Consider the following 19,192-nt stretch of genomic DNA (forward strand, 5'->3'; position numbering starts at 1 on the left):
ATTTGTAATGGCACGCACTGATAATCTTTAAGCCACACCCACTCTTGATGTCATTGAATATCTAAATATTCGTTTCTACGCTAGATTAAATAAATCAAATAAATGTCCTCTGTTAGACCAAAACATAGCAGATCCATAAGATTACTTCTCTGTGTAGATGGTCTGGTTCAAATATATTCAATCAGAAGATTATTTACATAAAGCAGTTCTCTTCTGTCAGACAACTAATGAAATGGTCACCGATTTTGTTTTTGAAGCAAAACCAGAGAAAAACAAGCCCGTGCTCGGTATATCCCATATTGTATGTGGTACCAGCTGCGTGGCAATATAAATGCCCATATATGTATACAAAACAAAAAGGCAGTTGTCAGCGCTTATCCTTTTCACTGCATATCTGTGTGTGTCTAGCAAAATGAAAACATGAGGTATTAGTTCATATTTTGATCAAAAGATTTAAGCCTGTATCCCAACGTCAAGGGAACCTCATTATATGCAGGTCCTACACTGATCTATATGCTTTAACCACCATTAAAATGCAGTTAAAATCAGATGCACTCACCTCCCAGGTATAGGGGTTTACATCTAGCAAGGGCTGGCTTGTGAGTCACACCCAAATGTGCCTTAAATAAGCTTTATGGACAGCTGCTATGACAAAAAGGCAATATTTTGAAACAAAACCAGAGAAAAACAAGCCCGCGCTCGGTATATCCCACATTTTGTTTTTGCCTGATATATTGTGGGAATGGTGTGCAGAAAATATCTAAAATCCTCAATGCTGCATGTATTGTGCTGCCAGGCTCTACCGGGATAGTAGATATACCAAATTGTTTACACATTTTTACAATTATTGTTGCTTTCTGGAAGGTTAATATTTGATATGTAACGCCTGTGCTTTTATCCCTTCCAGAGACCTACCTGCTCGCCTGTTTAGTAGATTTCTTCACTAACTGTGACCGGTACACAAGGTAAGCGCTCATTTTTGTGTCTGTTATTGCATATTATACAGTAGCCTAAAACATTATTCAACTCGATGACCAATAGAATCTGCTCGGCCTGTGATTCATTTTAACCTGAGACTACAATGCCCCCAGTTCAGTACCAGGCTTATCTGTTAATGTCAAGTAACACTAGAGCACAAAGTCCTGATTTTACTAATCCTGTAGCTTTGGAAGTTCCCAAATCATCCTGCACTCACGTCGTATTTATTCTCCAGCACTTGCAGTAATGTATCTGACACTTGTCCCTTTCACCTTACCTGTCTCTAAATGTCATATGTTTCTTTTATGCTGCAGCTGTGAAAAGGGGTTTAAAAATGGAGATCTCTTCATGTCGTTCCGCAGCATGTTCCAAGATGTCAGAGATGCTGTTGACTGGGTTCATTACAAGGTAATGCCGGCTCTGCTCTGTGTGCTGGTATTATCATTCCCAGATCTGTTATGTCTATGCATTAAACTGAGCTGGTAGCTATAGTTTCAGAAAGCTTTTTGCTTTCATAAGCAATACAACCTCAACCCCAGTCAAGTTGATGCTTGTCAAAGCACCAAATCCATGCAAATACCCACATCTTTAGATGTTATGTTTCCACTGTATGTCAGTCAGAGCGGTCATGTTGTGGTTTCGGGACGGACTACCTAGCATCAGAATTTCTTGTGTACCCGATCTCGCCTTGTATCACACAGCTGGTGGGAACACTGGATGGAGTAATGAGCTTCACTTAGATGACAATTCTGTTGTGCTGATTATGGAATGCTGTAACAACTTCATGTTTTACTCCAGTCTCTCTCTACTCCACTTCTCATTCAGTGGCGGATATTTTTTTTTTTAAATCAAATATTTTTATTAAGGTTTTAATAATAACAGTACAAGAAAATGAAATACAAGACATAGTTCCAAGTTATATTGCATTCCACATTATTAGAAGGAACATCGTAACAATGCAGAGATCGCATTATGCATCACACAAACCTAGCTCCTAAATGTTAATACAGATTGACAAAATATTAGATTGTATCCAGCTCTTTTTAACTCCCATGGTCCTGGGAACTACCAAAAAGAGTGAGGAGTATTCAAATGGGGTCATAATCCGCAGCCAGGGACCGCACCACATACCTTGATTTTGTCCATCTTGACCACACTTTTGAAGTATTTTGACATGGTGCCTCGGGACTGGTAAATAAAACGCTCCTGACCCACAGCTACATTAACCAGGACTACCCAGGCACCAAAGTCAAGCCCATCTTGTGCCATCTACTTTCTAGCAATTGCAACCTTAGCTAGAGCAAAATGATTAAGGACGTACCCTGTCGCAGTCAAACCAAATCCTCCGGAGTAAGTAAGGAGAGTACATTGGCATATAATATTGAGCAGTGGCGGATATTTACCTACAAAGTGCGGAACCCATAGCAGCAGTCATCACTTTGCTCAATCTAGTTTAAATCAGACAAACAAAGCAAATATCTGTTTAGTTTCTATAAACTTTGCCCCTTTCACACATTGTTTAAATAACCTCCAAAGCATGCTACATGTGTGGGGACGGGGCTCTGCACAGAAACATGCTGGTCAGCAGGGCTTAATATGCTTAAATATATTGTAATATACTTGTATATGTACATTCTGTCAGTAGACTATATCTGGCTTTTTTTTGTTTTCCCATAAAATGTTTTATGGTTTGTTAATTATAATGTTCTTTTGCATTACTTTTCGCTTTATTTACTACCCCTGGCTATGCTCTGGCTGGGAGGACACCTAAATCTCATGTCTCCCTTTTCCAGGGATCACTCAAGGAGAAGACTCTGGAGAATTTGCCGAAATATGTTGTTAAAGATGTGAGTTGGGTTTTTTTGTTGTTTTTTGCCCGTAATATAAAAGTAATCTGTGATCTGATGTAATCTGATATTGAATCATTCCAGAGTAAGTCATGTGAAGATTTAAATTCCCCCCAGGTTTTCCTTTTTTGTTTTTTCTTTGGAAGAAATGGTTGAGATGACATGTTTACATGGGGTTTTTATATGTTTGTGTTTTAAATTTGTTTCAAATTATATTTTAGTTATTTTGTTAGTGAAGATTTTAGCATCTTTTATACTTTCAGTCCAAACTGCCTCTATTGCTGAGCCGCATGAATGAAGTGGGGAAGATTTTTCTGGTCACAAACAGCGACTATAAATATACAGACGTAAGTGCTAATTACATTTTCACTTCGGTGTGTGTTGCCAGGGTACCGATAAGAGAGAGGTCTCTGCTATGTGAGATGAATGCGGCAATTCCTTTAAAGGGGAAGAAGCAAGGAATTCAGTGTTTTGGAAATTTTGATAGAATTAAGCTCTGCAACTTTCAGTGTGTCTGTCTAGATAACAAAGTAACAAAACACAGGAAAAAGGCTAAAGCATTTATTTAGTAACTTTTGTGCTCCCGCAACACTGAAACATGGTGACTTCATGTATTCTTCAATGAACTGCAGTTAAATGTTCCATTTTTATTTTTTTAGCACTTCTATTTTAGATGGGAACAAGATCTGTCCATGCTTTTGACAATTTGTCACAAGCAGCCAACATCATAGGTGTTACTGCCCCCTGTTGCAAGTTTAGGGAACTTTGTTTTTGTGCTACGTTAATGTTGTCCAAAAACACACATGCAATATTGAGAGATTTACGGGAAAAATAAAATAAAACAAACATTGCTATATTTTATTTTGCAGTATGCTTCTAATTTTCAGACAATAAAACATAATGCCACTGTTTGCTATCTGGGGGTGCATGTTTTATGGACAGCCCCCTTAATATGATGTTATAGAATGGTTGGTTAACATTTCCCCCATGTAACTACAAGGAGGTCTTGGAAACCTACTGTTTGGAACATGTATGAAGAGGTTTGAGGAATACAGATACAGTATAGCCCTGTGTACGCTATATTGTGCAAAATTCTTTATACACAAAGATGACCATGATCTTGCTATGTAGATGACGATCACCCCCAACTCCAGGCTTGCTCTGACATTATGAAGTCTTCGTTTGAGCTGTGTTCCAGAAGACATTGTAGATTGCATTATGTGTGTTCATACATTGAATTAAATTCTGGTTTTTAATTTGGAATTTGTATTCTAGAAAATTATGACCTACCTGTTTGACTTCTCACATGGACCAAAGGTAATTTTTTATTCTTTATATTTGTGAAATATGATCTAGATCAGGGGTTCTTATCCTTTTTCAGCCCGGGATACAGATTGCCTGTGAATCAGCTCTGTGGCCCTTTCTGCTCTTCTTGTCTACAGTTTAAGTATGTTATTGTTACATAAATAAATGAATGAACATTGTAGATTGTACAAAGTAGTAATATTAAGAATGATTAGTATGTACTTTATTAGTAAGCTTTTTTGTTTTCGAGACATCATCGTCAGGAACTGACCTACTGTAAACAGCTTGGTGACACACATTTTAAATATGAATATAGTTTTTCTAGGCTAAAAATAAAATGAGTATAAAATAAGAACAAGTTACGCAATGAATGAATGAATTGGTCTAACAAAATTGCATGTACGGCAGCTTTAGCAGGTTAAACTGATCATGCACAACAGTGGTCTAACTAATAGCCCTATGGTCTGAACCTAACCCCTCACCCCTCAGAAGTTCACATTACATCCTAGCAAGACCTCCCCATCCCAGCTGCCTGTTTGACATTAACTTATCTATGTGAATCTGTTCAAGTCATTGCCCCCTTTGCTTACAGTGCAGGGTATTTTCAGCAAAAGTATTGTATGCCCTGTTTCAGCTGCTGATGGACAGTGCCCTCGAGTTGGGTAGGACTTTGCTGATTTAACTGGTAAGCGAAAATGCAAGAAAATATTTAAATAAAGATGTCTGTCTCTGGTTTCTTGTTTTGCAGCCTGGCAGCCAACATCAGCCCTGGCAGTCGTATTTTGACTTGATTTTAGTGGATGCAAGGAAGCCCCTCTTTTTTGGGGAAGGAACAGTGCTGAGACAAGTGGATACTGTGAGTACCTCAATCATACTCTCAATGTTTCTCATTATATAGAACATAAAAGTGTGCATATGTTTCCTAATGATTAATGTATGCAGCGTGTTCCAAATCGGCTGTATACATTTGAAAATTGTTAAAGAAAAAATGGCTCGATCACATGTGATTTTGAATGGCATTCATGGTATTCTAATGGTGGGAAAGTGCCCATAAGAAACAGTTCATCCTTCCTTCCTTTTTTTTTTTTTTCTGTTTCTTTAATACCCTTTCAAGCTTCACTTAGCAACTGAGAACACATTAACAGCTAGACAGGAGTGAATGAACAAGTGCTTACCGGCACATTATTCTGGTTTTGAAGAATATATATATATGTATGTATGTATGGGAGAGACTGATCAGCCACAATATTAAAACCACTGACAAGTGAAGTGAATAACATTGATTATCTAGTTACAATGGCACCTGTCAAGGGGTGGGATATGTTGGGCCGCAAATGAAGTCAGTTCTTGATGTTGATGTTTTGGAAGCAGCAAACATGGGCATGCGTAAGGAGCAACTTTGACAAGGGCCAAATTATGACGGCTAGACGACTGGGTCAGAGCATCTCCAAAATGGCAGGTCTTGTGGGGTGTTCCCGGTATGCAGTGGTTAGTACCTACCAAACGTGGTCCAAGGAAGGATAACCGATGAATTGGCAACAGGGTCATGGTCACCCAAGTTGCTAAAAAAGTTAATGCTGGTTAGGATAGAAAGGTGTCAGAACACACAGTGTGGGCTTCATAGACACAGACCGGTCAGAGTGCCCATACTGACCCCTGTCCATTGCCAAAAGCACCTACAATGGGCATGTGAGCACCAGAGCTGGACCATGGAGCAATGGAAGAAGGCGGCCTGCTCTGATTGGTCATGTTTTCTTTTACATCATGTGGACGGCTGGGTGCGTGTGCGTCGTTTACCAGGGGAAGTGATCATCATCATCATTTATTTATATAGCTCCAACATATTCCGTAGCACTTTACAATTGGGGACAAACATAGTAAACTAATAAACTGGGTAAAACAGACAAAGAGGTGAGAAGGCCCTGCTCACAAGCTTACAATCTATGGGATGACGCCAGGGTGCACTTTGGGAAGAAGACAAGCCGACGGTGGCAGTGTGATGCTCTGGGCAATGTTCTGCTGGGAAACCTTGGGTCCTGGTACCATTCATGTGGGTGTAACTTTTAAATGTACCACCTACCTAAACATCATACAGACGTAGTACACCCCTTCATGGCAATGGTATTCCCTGATGGTAGTGGCCTCTTTCAACAGGATAATGTGCCCTGCCACACTACAAAAATGTTCAAGGTGTTGACTTGGCTTCTAAATCTGTCTTAATCTGATCGAGCTTCTGTGGGATGAGCTGGAAAAACAAGTCTGAGCCATGGAGGCCCCACCTCACAATTTACAGGACTTAAAGGATCTGCTGCTAATGTCTTTGTGCCAGATACCACAGACTATCTTCAGAGGTCTTGTGGAGTCCATGCCTCAATGGGTCAGAGCTGTTTTGGTGGCACGAAAGGGACCTACACAATATTAGGCAGGTGGTTTTTAATGTTGTGACTGATCGTTGTGTGTGTGTGTGTGTGTGTGTGTGTGTAACATATATATTTTCGTATATGTATATAGACATATATACAAAATTAATTATATATAGAAAAAAAGTCTTATTTTTTAGTACAGCAATTGTAGATCATGTCTGTGTTTTGTCTTTGTAATGCAACCACATTTTGTTCATAGTTTGGCCAGTGTGTGGCAAAGTTCTATAATGTTCATTTACAAACATTTAAAACTGCGCACCTCCCAGTAAAAGTACCTCACACAAGTGCACATTATTCAGGTGTCTGAACATACAACATGTTACATTTACCACAGCTTAATAGTGTATAGAGTTTTTTATACATTCAGTATGAAGTCGGCCTTCTTTTGGGCTGGAATAAATTCTCATGGGTATTAATGAGGTGTGAATGTCCCATGCCTGGGAAACATTTAGTGACCTTATGAAACTGCCAGCTTTCAGTACATTGGCTCAGAATGATCACATGAGACTTCTCCACATTCCAAGATAGAGAAGGGGGAGAATTTACTTAAGAATGGTGTTGTGTTAGTAACTGTATATTGCAGTTAGACTGTGCTATTAATGTTACAACTGCATCAAAAATAAATTGGGAATTGCCATGTTTTTCTCTTCACACATGAAATTATTGCAGTCATTATATTCTGTTATTTACCCGCCTCTGTCCCTAAAGTGCTTTGTGAAAATGTCTGTTTAGCTCTACAATGATCATATACAGTATGTGGTTGAAGAAGAATGACTTTCATATTGTTATCTGTTATACAATTACAGAACACCGGCAGGCTGAAAATTGGAACCTACACAGGACCGTTACAGCATGGAATTGTCTATTCGGGAGGTATGGACCGTATATTGCTAACAGTGAATTTCCTCTTAGATGTGAAGCGGTTGCCTACAGAAATGAAGGCATCTGTTATGTCGTCCTCTAGGAACTAGTGATCTCACAAGCCATAAAGTGTCACAATGATGTTACTACCTATGGACATTAATAGGCTGTATCCCTAAGAACACTATCCTCCACTAGGAGTAGGTGATAGATACACTTCAATTATGAATATATAGATCGTAACGATTGACTTACAGCCTCCACGTAGCAAGCAGTGTGTTCTCCAGCACTGTCTAAGTAACGTTATGTGACAGTAACTCCACAACACACCTTGATGATATCTCAGGTTAAGCTCCTCTTCCTCCTTCATAGTTTGTGCAGCTGTATGGGAAGTCCCTGGGCATCGTACTACTAGCAGATGCTTAGAACCTGTCAGTCTTTAATATACATCTACAGAAAGTCACTGCTAAATAATCTTGAATATTCCACTCTTCAATGTGCTGTTAACTTCTGAGTAACTACATGTTTCTCTGCTCACTGCTCTATATGGGGAGATGCCACAGATTTGCTTCTACAGAAAAGGTTCTGTCAAATTATAAACTGACTGATCCAATGTTTTTAGATTTATTACAATATTGTTCATAATAGGCAAGAAACCCAAAACATTGTGTATTAAAACAAGTGATCCTCTAATACGCAGCACATTTTTTATTAATAGGGATAATGATTGATTGATTGATTTTAGCAATAAAGACCCCTCAGTCAAATTAGTGGATGCCCCAATGCTCTGGTCCAACATTTTACTCGTCTGCACCGGAATGGTGGTTACAGAGTGTGCTGACTAGTTGTCAATGCAGCTGACTGGATAAACTGTGACCGTAATCTAGTGGTTAATAACTGGTGTACACTGAAACTCCTCCAGGCATCTATCAGAGGTCAATAGGCAGAGAATATACACTGAATGTACCGCCCAGTCTTCTGCCTGGGTGTAGTCTGTAGCCCTCTAATCCGGGAAAGAGCTACACTATAAACATGTAATTCTTTTATTACATATTTGTCACCAGTGATTTCCTGCATTTAATCTATCATCCTTCTACTGTCTTCTCTCTTTAGGCTCCTCTGACATATTATGTGACCTGTTAGGGGCAAAGGGGAAAGAAATACTGTACATCGGAGATCACATCTTTGGAGATATTTTGAAGTCCAAGAAACGTCAGGGATGGAGAACCTTCCTGGTCATTCCGGAACTGGCACAAGAGCTTCACGTCTGGACCGACAAAAGCTGTAAGGACCACAAACCATAGTTACGTTAGAACTACACGTTATTCTACATTAAAAAATAGGCTGCATATCTAGCAATTGTTTTAAATTATTATTTAGCTCAAATGTACAACACAGCTAATGCATTTATTATGTAGTGCAAAGTAATTCAGATGATGAAATATATTGCAGTATTATTTAGCAGATAATGAGATAACAAACATTGATTTAACCCAATGTGTGTTCTAGAAACCAGAAGCTGTAGTGTATATGATTTATACAATATGTATTTTAGTTACTGTATGATTTGTGGAGGTATGCTAAGGCAGAGCTTCAGATATAGATAGAGAGAAGTATAGATGTGTTTAGTACTCCGTTATGGAGTAATATTATCTGACAAGACCCTTGTTTGACTGACTGTATATTGGTACAAGCTTTTATGGATAGGTAGCGGGCTTATTACCTGTGTATATACAATAGTAATCTGTCAGCTTCTAAAAGAAAAAAATAAGAGAGGATAATATATCTGTAATTGTATCTATACACAATTTATTAATACTATTAAAACATAAAATAATAAATGAAGTACTCACAAATTGTAGCAAACCTAATAAGCAAAAATATATCCTAGAATAATCAGATGGATAATGGCAAACAAAAAGTCAGGTATCTCAAATAAGTATTCAGACGTCCTGAACTGGTCTCTCTAGTAAGCTGTTGGTTTATAAAACTAATATAAGTGACTAGGACAATAATGCAATAGTTTTATATATCTAGTTCATTCAGTGCATGGCTTGTACAGTGTCATCACAATTATCTCAGCATATAGGAATATATCCCAAAAAAGAACAAATATGGGAAGAGCACAAGCAGGATATACTTGTATATTCTTCTGTGCCTGCAGTAACGTTCCCCATGTGTAGTCGGCCCGCACTGGACACGCTTGTTGTGCTGAGACTCCACAAAGATCCCTTAGATGTCTAGGGCCTTCACAGCAAGGCTAGGGGAGGTCGCTTTACTCTGGGATCCGCCAATACTTTATCCAGGGTCTGGAAGCATGCAAACCCCGAAAGGGAGGGAATCAAACGTTCAGGGGGGTGGGAACATCGGGGTCTTTGGGGGGTGTTTGGTACATCATTAATGTGATTCTCTGCCAACCCTGGTTCACCACTCCAGGGGCACGTAATTCAGGGAATTCTCTGCAGCCTCCACCTTCTGGCCAAAGCACCAAGTGCATCGCTGCACCTGGTCTTGGCCAGTAGGCAGAGGAGCATCTTACTACTACAGCTCTGGTAAGGTCCTGACCCAATTGCAGAGTTTTCCTACGTGTGATTTTTAAACAATGACTCCGCCTCTCCTGAAAGCTTGTGTCTCTTACTGAGAGTTAGCCATTCAATGGTAGTATTGTCAGAAGCATCTAAACCTTAGATGTGACCATGATTTTACATTCATTTAGATCATTTCACTTGGTGTAGAGAGGCCAGTCTAGTGACTTGGTTAAATATGTCTGCATATTGGTTACAGTCAGGAGATGATCCCTACTGGGCTGTTCTAGAGGAGGGCAGGGTGAAGGTTACAATCTTTATATTGTACAGGACATGTTGTCATGTCACCCAGAGGAACTTTAACCCTACATAGGATTACAGCATCACATGTGCATGAGGTGCCTCATCAAGAGTCCACCACCTTTTTTGCTGAATGGCAAAAGTAAGATTTCATTTTTACCCCTCTTTATCCTACTTGAGTGCTGCTTCAAGTAAAACATATCTTTTTCCAGTATATATTTAAATACGCACATATTCTATGTATATCTTACCGCTTTGTAGTTCTCATATCCACCCCCAGCTCTTCTCCTCACTGTGCTTTGTTTCCTCCCTGTTCTGGCTGTTTCCTGGCATCGGCCTAGCCCCTGGTGCCACCTGACACAGTATCATGCCATCACTAAGTTGTCATATTATTAGTAGCATGCTGAGGTCAAGCTTGCACATTGGCAGAGCCACTTCATATAGACTCTCATTAGCTACCAGAGGGCCCAGCCTCTTGGTAGAAGACCCTTTGGTAGCTATAATGAGCTGGGTACAGATAGTGCTTGTCATATTTCGGGCAGTTTGTCTCCCTTCATAGTGTCTCATGTTTGGGTGTCTTTGGTGTCTTTTACTTTTTCATGTCCTAGCAATCTCTTGCTTTGGTGTTTTGTTTCTTGTTTGTTGTTTTTGTTTTTTTTTACTTTCCGCTGTCTCTCTCTCTATTGTACAGTGTGTGCATTTAATAGACACCACGTTTTGTTGTTTGTTTGATTTTACCAATACCACTTGCTTCATATGCTGCTGTTATTTGATTTGATTTAGCACTTTTTGAAGAGCTCCAGAGCTTGGATATCTTCCTGTCGGAACTCTATAAGTAAGTAGTGTGTGATATGTAAGACTTGGTCTGGCCTCAGCCTGGTTTCAGTTCTAGAGTCACATGGCAGTCTCAATGTAGTGTATATGATTCGTAAAACCGAATGCATAATGTGGATTGTAGGAAAATTGAAATTGAGGGCAATACAAGCCATAGAATACCTGATCAGTCCTAAAACCATGGTAAAACTAAGTTATTTTTTTTTTATTTTATTTAATGTATGCAGTTGTATGCAGTATCTCATAAACACTTATTGCACCTATACTAATGAAAGAAAATGCAAAACGTCTGTTAAAGTAACTAAATAGTACAGGCTGTTGCACTCACCAGGGGGTCCACCTTTTTGTCCTTTAGCATTCTATATCCCAGGCACCAGTTGTGATGTTCTTTTGTATAAAATGTGTTTGCTATAGTTAATATATGCCTTACTGTTTAATATGGCAATTGTGAATCAGCAGTGGGTTCCTTATAAGTAGATTTCCCAGTGGAAATCAATACTCCAGGTCATCTCTATTTTATAATGTACAACATCTTCTATTTTTCATTAACTAAATCTTCTGGTTGTGACGTTTCATCTAAAACACTGAATCTTTATCTTTTAGGCATCTAGACAGTAGCAGCAATGAGAGGCCTGACATCAGCTCCATCCAGAGACGAATTAAGGTATTACACCTGATTTTGAATTGATCTTAAAGAAGCCATGTTCCGTATTTTAATATTGGTGATAATGGAAAATGGTTGTCCTAACCTAAAACCATTAACAGCAGTACCAACTATGACCTGTGTTTCTTGCAGAAAGTTACCCATGACATGGACATGTGCTATGGGATGATGGGAAGTCTCTTCCGTAGTGGCTCTCGTCAGACTCTGTTCGCGAGTCAGGTGATGCGTTACGCAGACCTCTATGCGGCTTCATTCATCAACCTCTTGTATTACCCATTCAGCTACCTCTTCAGAGCCGCACATGTGTTGGTGAGTTCCTCTCCATTCAGCACCTCTTGTTTGTAACTCCGTATTATATTAGGAAATTTACATTGAGACATGGAAAGTATATGGGCACAGTGGTTAGGGGGTCCCATGATACCCATATGGCTTTTTTAACAATACATCTGATGAGGAAATATTTCAGATATGGTTGTGTTGTAACCATAGGGGTGCATTTTCCTCTAGACGCACCAGACTTCCAGTTTCTAAGTCAATTAAAGGAAAATGCAGGGAGGCTTTTAGAACCTTCAATAGCTGTGAGTGCCGTGTACCGCACAGTCACTATAAAGAAGGGATAGTTACAAGTACAAACTTGGCAAGTTATTTTTTCATGATCTGAAAACTTTGAAACAAGTTTTAAGTCTATTTGTTCAGTGGATCTCTGATGCCGGCATATAGGGTGGTCTGGTTATATGCACTTTTTTTTTTCTTTTTCTGTTAATTTAAATTCCCAAAGTACTTATGAAAGTATCAGTGATTGTGAAAACAGACATTGTATTCATCATCCCACTGTAAATAGTTTCCACTTATAAGTAGATAATGCATTTATGCAATCCCCTGGTGTGAGGAGACCAAGCTAAGCATGGGCTGGGGGTACCCATATGCATCGTATTGCATCTAATTGCAAAAAGCAAGTTTTTTTCTTTCCCAGGCAAGATATTGAAATGAGATACAAGGGTGTTCCCTGTTTAGTTAGTTGGTTGCAGAGTCTTTTTCCTCCCGCAAAAGGCACTTTGCGTACCTGTGTAATAAAAATATTAAAACACCTAAAATAAGCAGGTAATAAAGATGGTACCGATCCTCCTTACTCTCATGAATAATTTAAGGCATAAATGAAGCTGGAATGAGCACAATTTAGACGAGAAATTAAGTGGGATTAGGCTGCATCCACAGAAGTAGGCACATCCCCATTTTACAGTTCCCCTATATTGTGTGCTCCTATATATGAAGTCGATGGACAGATAGGTGCACTTGACCAAAACTAAATGTGCTGTGCATAGATTGTGGTTCGAAAATGACCTTTTTGTGTGTATTATTGTACTCTATTTAATCTGTAATGAGCAATATTACAGTTATACATCACATCACTACTGAATTTAGAATCGGTGTGAGTTTAGCTCCTTGTATCCTCGTTGTGTAACATAACACTATTGGTGACAGCGGTGGGATTAACACTAAGCAAGGTAAAGCAAATGCGTAAACACATATAATAGTTACAACGGGAGCATTACAACCTTCTTTAAATGTATTTATTTAAACTTTTTTCACAAATACATAAAAAACGAAAAAAAACAAAGCACCCCAATCTCACAAAGAACATTACAACAACATTGTGCGTAAAGAGAGAATTAAAGGTGGCAATAGAGGTACAGTTCCAATTGAAGATGTCGGGTTACGAACGGAAGAGTTAGAAGAGATCTTGGTATGATTAATGGAGCCAGTGTTTATGTGGTGAGAGAACTGGGGCATGAGAACTGAATTTAAATGTGAGAAAACTATATTGATTGCTATAGTGTGAAGTATGTGCATACTTTAGCAATAGATATATTCGGTTAATATAGGTTGTGAAATAAGATGATTAGAGGGGATAAGTGGATAGGAGGAGAGGACAAGTGGATAGGAGGAGGACAATGACCGTAGCATACATTGCAAACCGTGTATTCTGGGCTCCTCAGAACAGAAATGCTTGAAAATATTATCATACAGGGAATTTCCACATGTCTAGAAATGTCTCAGGCATATGATATAGTAAATTGCTGACATTGTATAAACTTTGTTTGCCTCTAGATGCCCCATGAATCTACAGTGGAACATATTCACGTGGATATTAATGAATCCGAGTCGCCAATGGCCACACGGAACCGCAGTTCCTTGGACTTCAAAGATTCCGATTCTAAACGTCATCAGCTGACTCGGTCCATCAGTGAAATTAAACCACCCAACCTCTTCCCCGTGGTACCACAGGAAATCACACACTGCCATGATGAGGATGACGATGAGGAGGAGGAAGAAGAATAGGATGCTACACAAGTATTATCCTGAGGATGATATTAAATGGCAACAGTTCACTGTAATATTATACAAGGAAACTTTTCCTATTATGGGACAAATTTCCACAGACGCAGAAAAAATATATTTTCCCTGTGTATTTTCTTTGTTAATCCCGTCCAACAGTTATGAATGCAAGCCGGCATTTGCACTTAATTACTCCAAGTCGTACATCTCTGCCATAGAGTTATCTGGACCTCTCTAATGAGAGAGACAAGGCACAGTATTTACTACTTACTGATTTGTATTGTAGATTTTACGTCCAATTCCATCCTGAAAAGTGTTGTCTGCAAAGCACATTAATAACAAGACACAACCCCTCTGAGCACACAGGTTCTGTATGTGCAGAATTAGCGGCTTTCGTCATAGACACTACAGTTACCTGAATATTTAGTACTGACGACAGTATATCAGCTTTGTCGTCTTTTTTGTCTTCTTGGACAACGAGTGATCTTGGCTCCAATACGTTGCACATACAGAGAGTCGCAGCTTGAGGAAGGGGCCGTGTGGATTCCGCCAACTTCTCGTAGTAATTGACTCTTGCAGTGACCAAATTGTGGTTGACAGTCCTTTCCTGTTATTCAGAAGGAACACTTGTATTTTCCGCTCAGTTACTGGAGAAACTGTCTCTTGCATCAGCTGAGGCCGCCATTTTGTGAGTGAACCAATAGTTATGGGAATACGGCCCAGCAATCAGCGACTGAGGACCGTGTGCTTCAGTGCTGTCACTGGGTCCTAGTGAGTTTCCTGCAATTCAGATGGAACACGCATATTTTCCTGAATATCTGTTCAGCCCACAAAATGGCTGTCTCCTCTCTGTGTAGACAACCTGTGCACTATAGAAGACAGTCTGCCTGACACAGCTTGCGCTCTGGATTCTGTTTTGTATAGCAAAGCTTGTGCGGTTTTTTTTGGGTTTTTTTTTTTTCAAAAATGACGCTGTGATTTTAGTTTGAATGTACAAAGAGCAGCTATTTCCTTAAGTAAAACAAAAAAGCAAAAACACAATCTAAAAAAACAGTAATATGTAAATGTGTAGTGTGTACAATGAAAACACTGCTAGGCTCCTGTACAGCTGCATTCAAATACATTGTGTTCTGTTACGCTTCTCCGCTGGAATTGCTGTAAGGTTTCACGTTAAGGAAAATACTGTTATAATATATGCTTTGCATCTGCATTAAGAAATCTAGTACATATTGTTAGAGAGAAACCGTTTTTACAGGAGCAGCACAGCAGAAGACAGCACAGTTCTGCAGACTTGTGTTTGTGACAGATCTCATTGCGCTCGGAGACATTTTCTGAGTGTTCATTCCCTCCATGACACAGGAGATATAAGCACACCGCATAATGTGTGTTCCCCCATCGGTGTAGTATACTTGTATCTGTATCATCTTCCATCCTCCTCCATATCTTAATCTGTTCAGGGCCACTTACAAGTTTATTGCTGGATCAGGAGGCTACCCTGATCCTCTACAATAATGTGACCATAGCATCCAATGAAGGTCTTACTGTTACTTGTGCAAACATCTGATTGGTTGCTATGGACCGTACCATGTCCCCCACACCCCCACCGGTTTTCAGAAATATCCCCAAGTGAAGTAATGCTTTTAAAGTTTCCCTGCAGTTAAGAAACACTACTTGGTTTCCCATCATGCCGTTTGCGTAGTTCTTTCAGACCAGGCTATGCTTGTATTACTGTACATATAGCCTATTTTATTTTCCCATCTTACATTTTATTGGGTTTTAGTGCTTTTTTTTTGTGTGTTTTCTAATTGCAAAGATAAACTTTGCACCTATATCTGACTTATCTACAGAACGTTTTCCTACAGATGGTATGAACATGTTTATCCAGGTTTTCTGCATTACTTTGTTTATTAAAAAGAGACCAATATAGTGTATTATTTCCACTTTGTTTTTGTAGATGGAGGAAAAGCCCTCTTAAATCTCCAAATATGTTGTGAGATGTACAATGTGACTTTTACTTTTAGTTTTTGGTGTTCTTACGACATATCGCCCTTCTAAATGGGACTTACATCTTGCCTAAATGACCATTTAGGTTCTAGTTTGGAATGTGCGGTATGTTTGGTGCATATGATAGAACCTTTATACTAGTGATAGAAACCTTTTTACATATTGTTATTTAAGGGGTAGGCAACCTGTGTCCCTCAAGCTGTTGCGGAACTAAAATCCCGGTTTGCCTTGCCAGCTAGGAGCTGTCAGGACATGCTGGGATTAGTAGTTCTGCCACAGGTTGCCCATACTTCTTTTAGTCAGAGTACCCTGTGTAAAGTCATTACACTTTACTGTATAACACTTTACTGGTGTCTCTGTTCCATGACTTTACATTATTTAACCATGCATGCGTTTATCATGATTTTATAATAATTTTGTTTGTTTGAAAGATACATTTTACACAAGTATATTCAAATGTTTGTATTGCTTTGACCCTTATACATTGATGTATACTGTGATATACGGCCCTTTGATATTTTCAGAATTCTGGGTAATATTTGGGCATGGTTGTGTAACCTTAGAGATGCTCTATGAATATTTTGGGGTGTTACACCCCACTTGTGCCGTTTTTATGGGCATCATTTAAAGATAATAAGTTACTCCATGATTTTCCTGGTGGGCATATGAAAGGAGGATAGACCACTTATTCTCGTTCCCGGCCTCATGACAATTTTGACTCCAGTGAAATGGGCATCCTCCAAAATAAAGGGTTTCTTTAATTCACCCACCAGCGAGTGGAATGATGCTCTAGTTGGAGCAGGAGAACGTTGGAGGTGAATTTCTATCTTTAATGTTTAATATAAGGTTATATTTACAAGCCTAGTTATGAGTTTTAGTCATATATTTCTCCAGCTTTCTTTTGCTTGTTTAATGTGGACTCCTCACCTACACACAGCACATTAAGGAGAGTATGGTAAAAAAAAAAAAAAAAAAAAAAGGAGTAAACCATGTAACAATGCAAGGGGTGCAAAATAGTAAATTTTGCATGTAAGGAAAATACTGGCTGCTTTTTTATACAGCTCACAAATATTTGATATTTGCTTTATTTTTACACTGAAATTTAAAGTTGATCTAGGACATGCACTACCCCAACTAATAAATATGTCTCCACATTTTAAATTTACCTCCTCCTTCAATGCAACATGGTTTTGCCAAGGTGCCAAGTTACTTCTTTTTTATGCTTTGTTTTCCTTAGTGACTCAGGCTAAGTGTATTCATTATCTGGCCTGAACCAATGTGCAGTGTAGTGAATACTCTATGTAGGTAATGGGTCCACTTTTATATTTCTCCTTTTACATAAGTGGAATACTGTGTATTTACACCTGGGGATCTCTTCTGCTTTCTATACCGGCTGGAATTTTCATGAAGAACTAGCCTATAAAGCACATGTTGTGTATCTGTAATTTGAACAAAGTCACAGAGCTCATATATGCTATGTTACATGCATACTTGTATTTTATAATTAGGGAACCCAAATCAACCATCCATTTCTATGTAAAATGCTGCAGAAATGTTTCTCTAACGGACAGGCATGCCAGTATCTAAATAAAAATAAATTTGTAGTGATTTTTGTTTTCCTTTTAAGTTTGATATTCTACTATGGAATTGGTTAATTTTCTTCACCACTTTGTAAATCACGCTATACTGTATAACCAATAAAGTTTAAAAAAATTAACCTTTCCATATTTTTAATTGCATTACCTTTTTTATGACTATTTTGGTTTTTCGTTGTTTCTTTGGGGGAGAGAGAGGGGAGGTGTTTAACATCGGAAGGATAAATTAGAACATCTTTATTTACCAGCCTTATTTACTTTGTTTTATTTGAACAATATCAAAAATAGGACATACATACACACCGAATAATGTGTGTAACTGGTTAATTAAAACATGACAAATGTTTTATTGCGTTAGTTCGCTAAACCGTGCTTCTAAATTTAAAAACATTACCTGGAAGTTCTGTGTGCAAATAAAAAGCCTTAAAAATCTATTAAACAAACTAATGAGCTCCAACAGTTATAATATCCACTATAGCAGACTATTGTTACACATATTTGCCCATCGTTTTCGGGTACCTAATCCTACCGTGCCAGACTTCAGGATACTTTTTAAGCCATCCTCTATGAATATGTATAGGTTCATGTATAAAGCACTGGGCAGTGGCAAAACTAGGGATTGGGGGCTCAGATGCAGAAATATATTCCCCTCCCCTTCTTTCCCATCACCCGCATCCCAAAAAATACATAAACAGTAACTTGAGTAAAGTGAAAATTTAGAACTCGCAGGTAACTTTCTCCGTTATTTGAAATCAGTTCCTGAGAGGTTGATATACTGTAACTAAACCCACTTTATTCAGGTTACTGTACCTAAATCCTTGGGAGGCTTTCCTGTTCTGCTAAGTACATTTACCACATTTCCATACTCCTCTTGGACTAATGATTCACATGGGGATCATATAAAGTTGGACTGTGGTTTTTTTTATTAGTTTTTTTTTTTGCACACCAAAAATGCATACCTACATCCATATGCAGATTTTGTTGAATTTTACATTTGACTCCATAAAATTGGAGAGGCGGAAGGGGTGGGCAAGAGTAGGCCAAGTACAGTAGGGGCAGTTTCACGTATTTACAACTTAACTAGTCCTGCACACAGACTTATATACACTGGTCAGGAAGCATATCTCTTTAGTGTGCTAGATGACTGATGCAACCATGCAATGATGATTATTACCATTACTAGCTTCCCACTTCCGATTTGGCTGATTTGCTTATTGGCCCTTCTAGCTGCTAGTACTTAATTAATTTGTGCGGCTGCTATATTATATGAAGTTGCGGCTGTCTATTCGCATTACTTCTTTAAAATTCAAATGGGTATCATTTTTCCTGCCGCAGTCCAAATGGAAATATCAAAGAGTATCAAACGGATTTCTATTTGGTTTCATTTATTGTATTTGCAAATGCATTTAATTATATTTCCCCAACATCCTATTTGGGGGACACTGCTACATTGGAGCAGTGGTGAGGGTGCAGCAGTTTGGCACTTGAGCGTTAACTTTCGGAGTCTGACTGTATCGTC

The 19,192-nt window shown here is 38.8% G+C and overlaps 1 protein-coding gene across 4 annotated transcripts in view; it reads left to right on the forward strand.

The window, feature by feature from the left end:
* NT5C2 (5'-nucleotidase, cytosolic II) overlaps window positions 1-17,795 on the forward strand; it is a 63,683-nt gene extending 45,888 nt beyond the window's left edge. For all 4 annotated transcript variants that reach the window (XM_075216224.1, XM_075216223.1, XM_075216225.1 and 1 more), the window contains 12 exons: window positions 908-965; window positions 1,293-1,386; window positions 2,772-2,825; window positions 3,089-3,172; window positions 4,101-4,142; window positions 4,879-4,986; window positions 7,360-7,426; window positions 8,528-8,698; window positions 11,023-11,074; window positions 11,677-11,737; window positions 11,870-12,046; window positions 13,847-17,795. In XM_075216224.1, coding sequence (XP_075072325.1) covers window positions 908-965; window positions 1,293-1,386; window positions 2,772-2,825; window positions 3,089-3,172; window positions 4,101-4,142; window positions 4,879-4,986; window positions 7,360-7,426; window positions 8,528-8,698; window positions 11,023-11,074; window positions 11,677-11,737; window positions 11,870-12,046; window positions 13,847-14,077 — 1,199 coding nt within the window. In that variant the 3' untranslated portion in view covers window positions 14,078-17,795. The remainder of the gene's footprint in view (window positions 1-907; window positions 966-1,292; window positions 1,387-2,771; window positions 2,826-3,088; window positions 3,173-4,100; window positions 4,143-4,878; window positions 4,987-7,359; window positions 7,427-8,527; window positions 8,699-11,022; window positions 11,075-11,676; window positions 11,738-11,869; window positions 12,047-13,846) is intronic.
* Window positions 17,796-19,192: the final 1,397 nt, after the last annotated feature.

Source organism: Mixophyes fleayi, chromosome 6 (assembly GCF_038048845.1).
Source record: "Mixophyes fleayi isolate aMixFle1 chromosome 6, aMixFle1.hap1, whole genome shotgun sequence".
Taxonomy (NCBI): Eukaryota; Metazoa; Chordata; class Amphibia; order Anura; family Limnodynastidae; genus Mixophyes; species Mixophyes fleayi.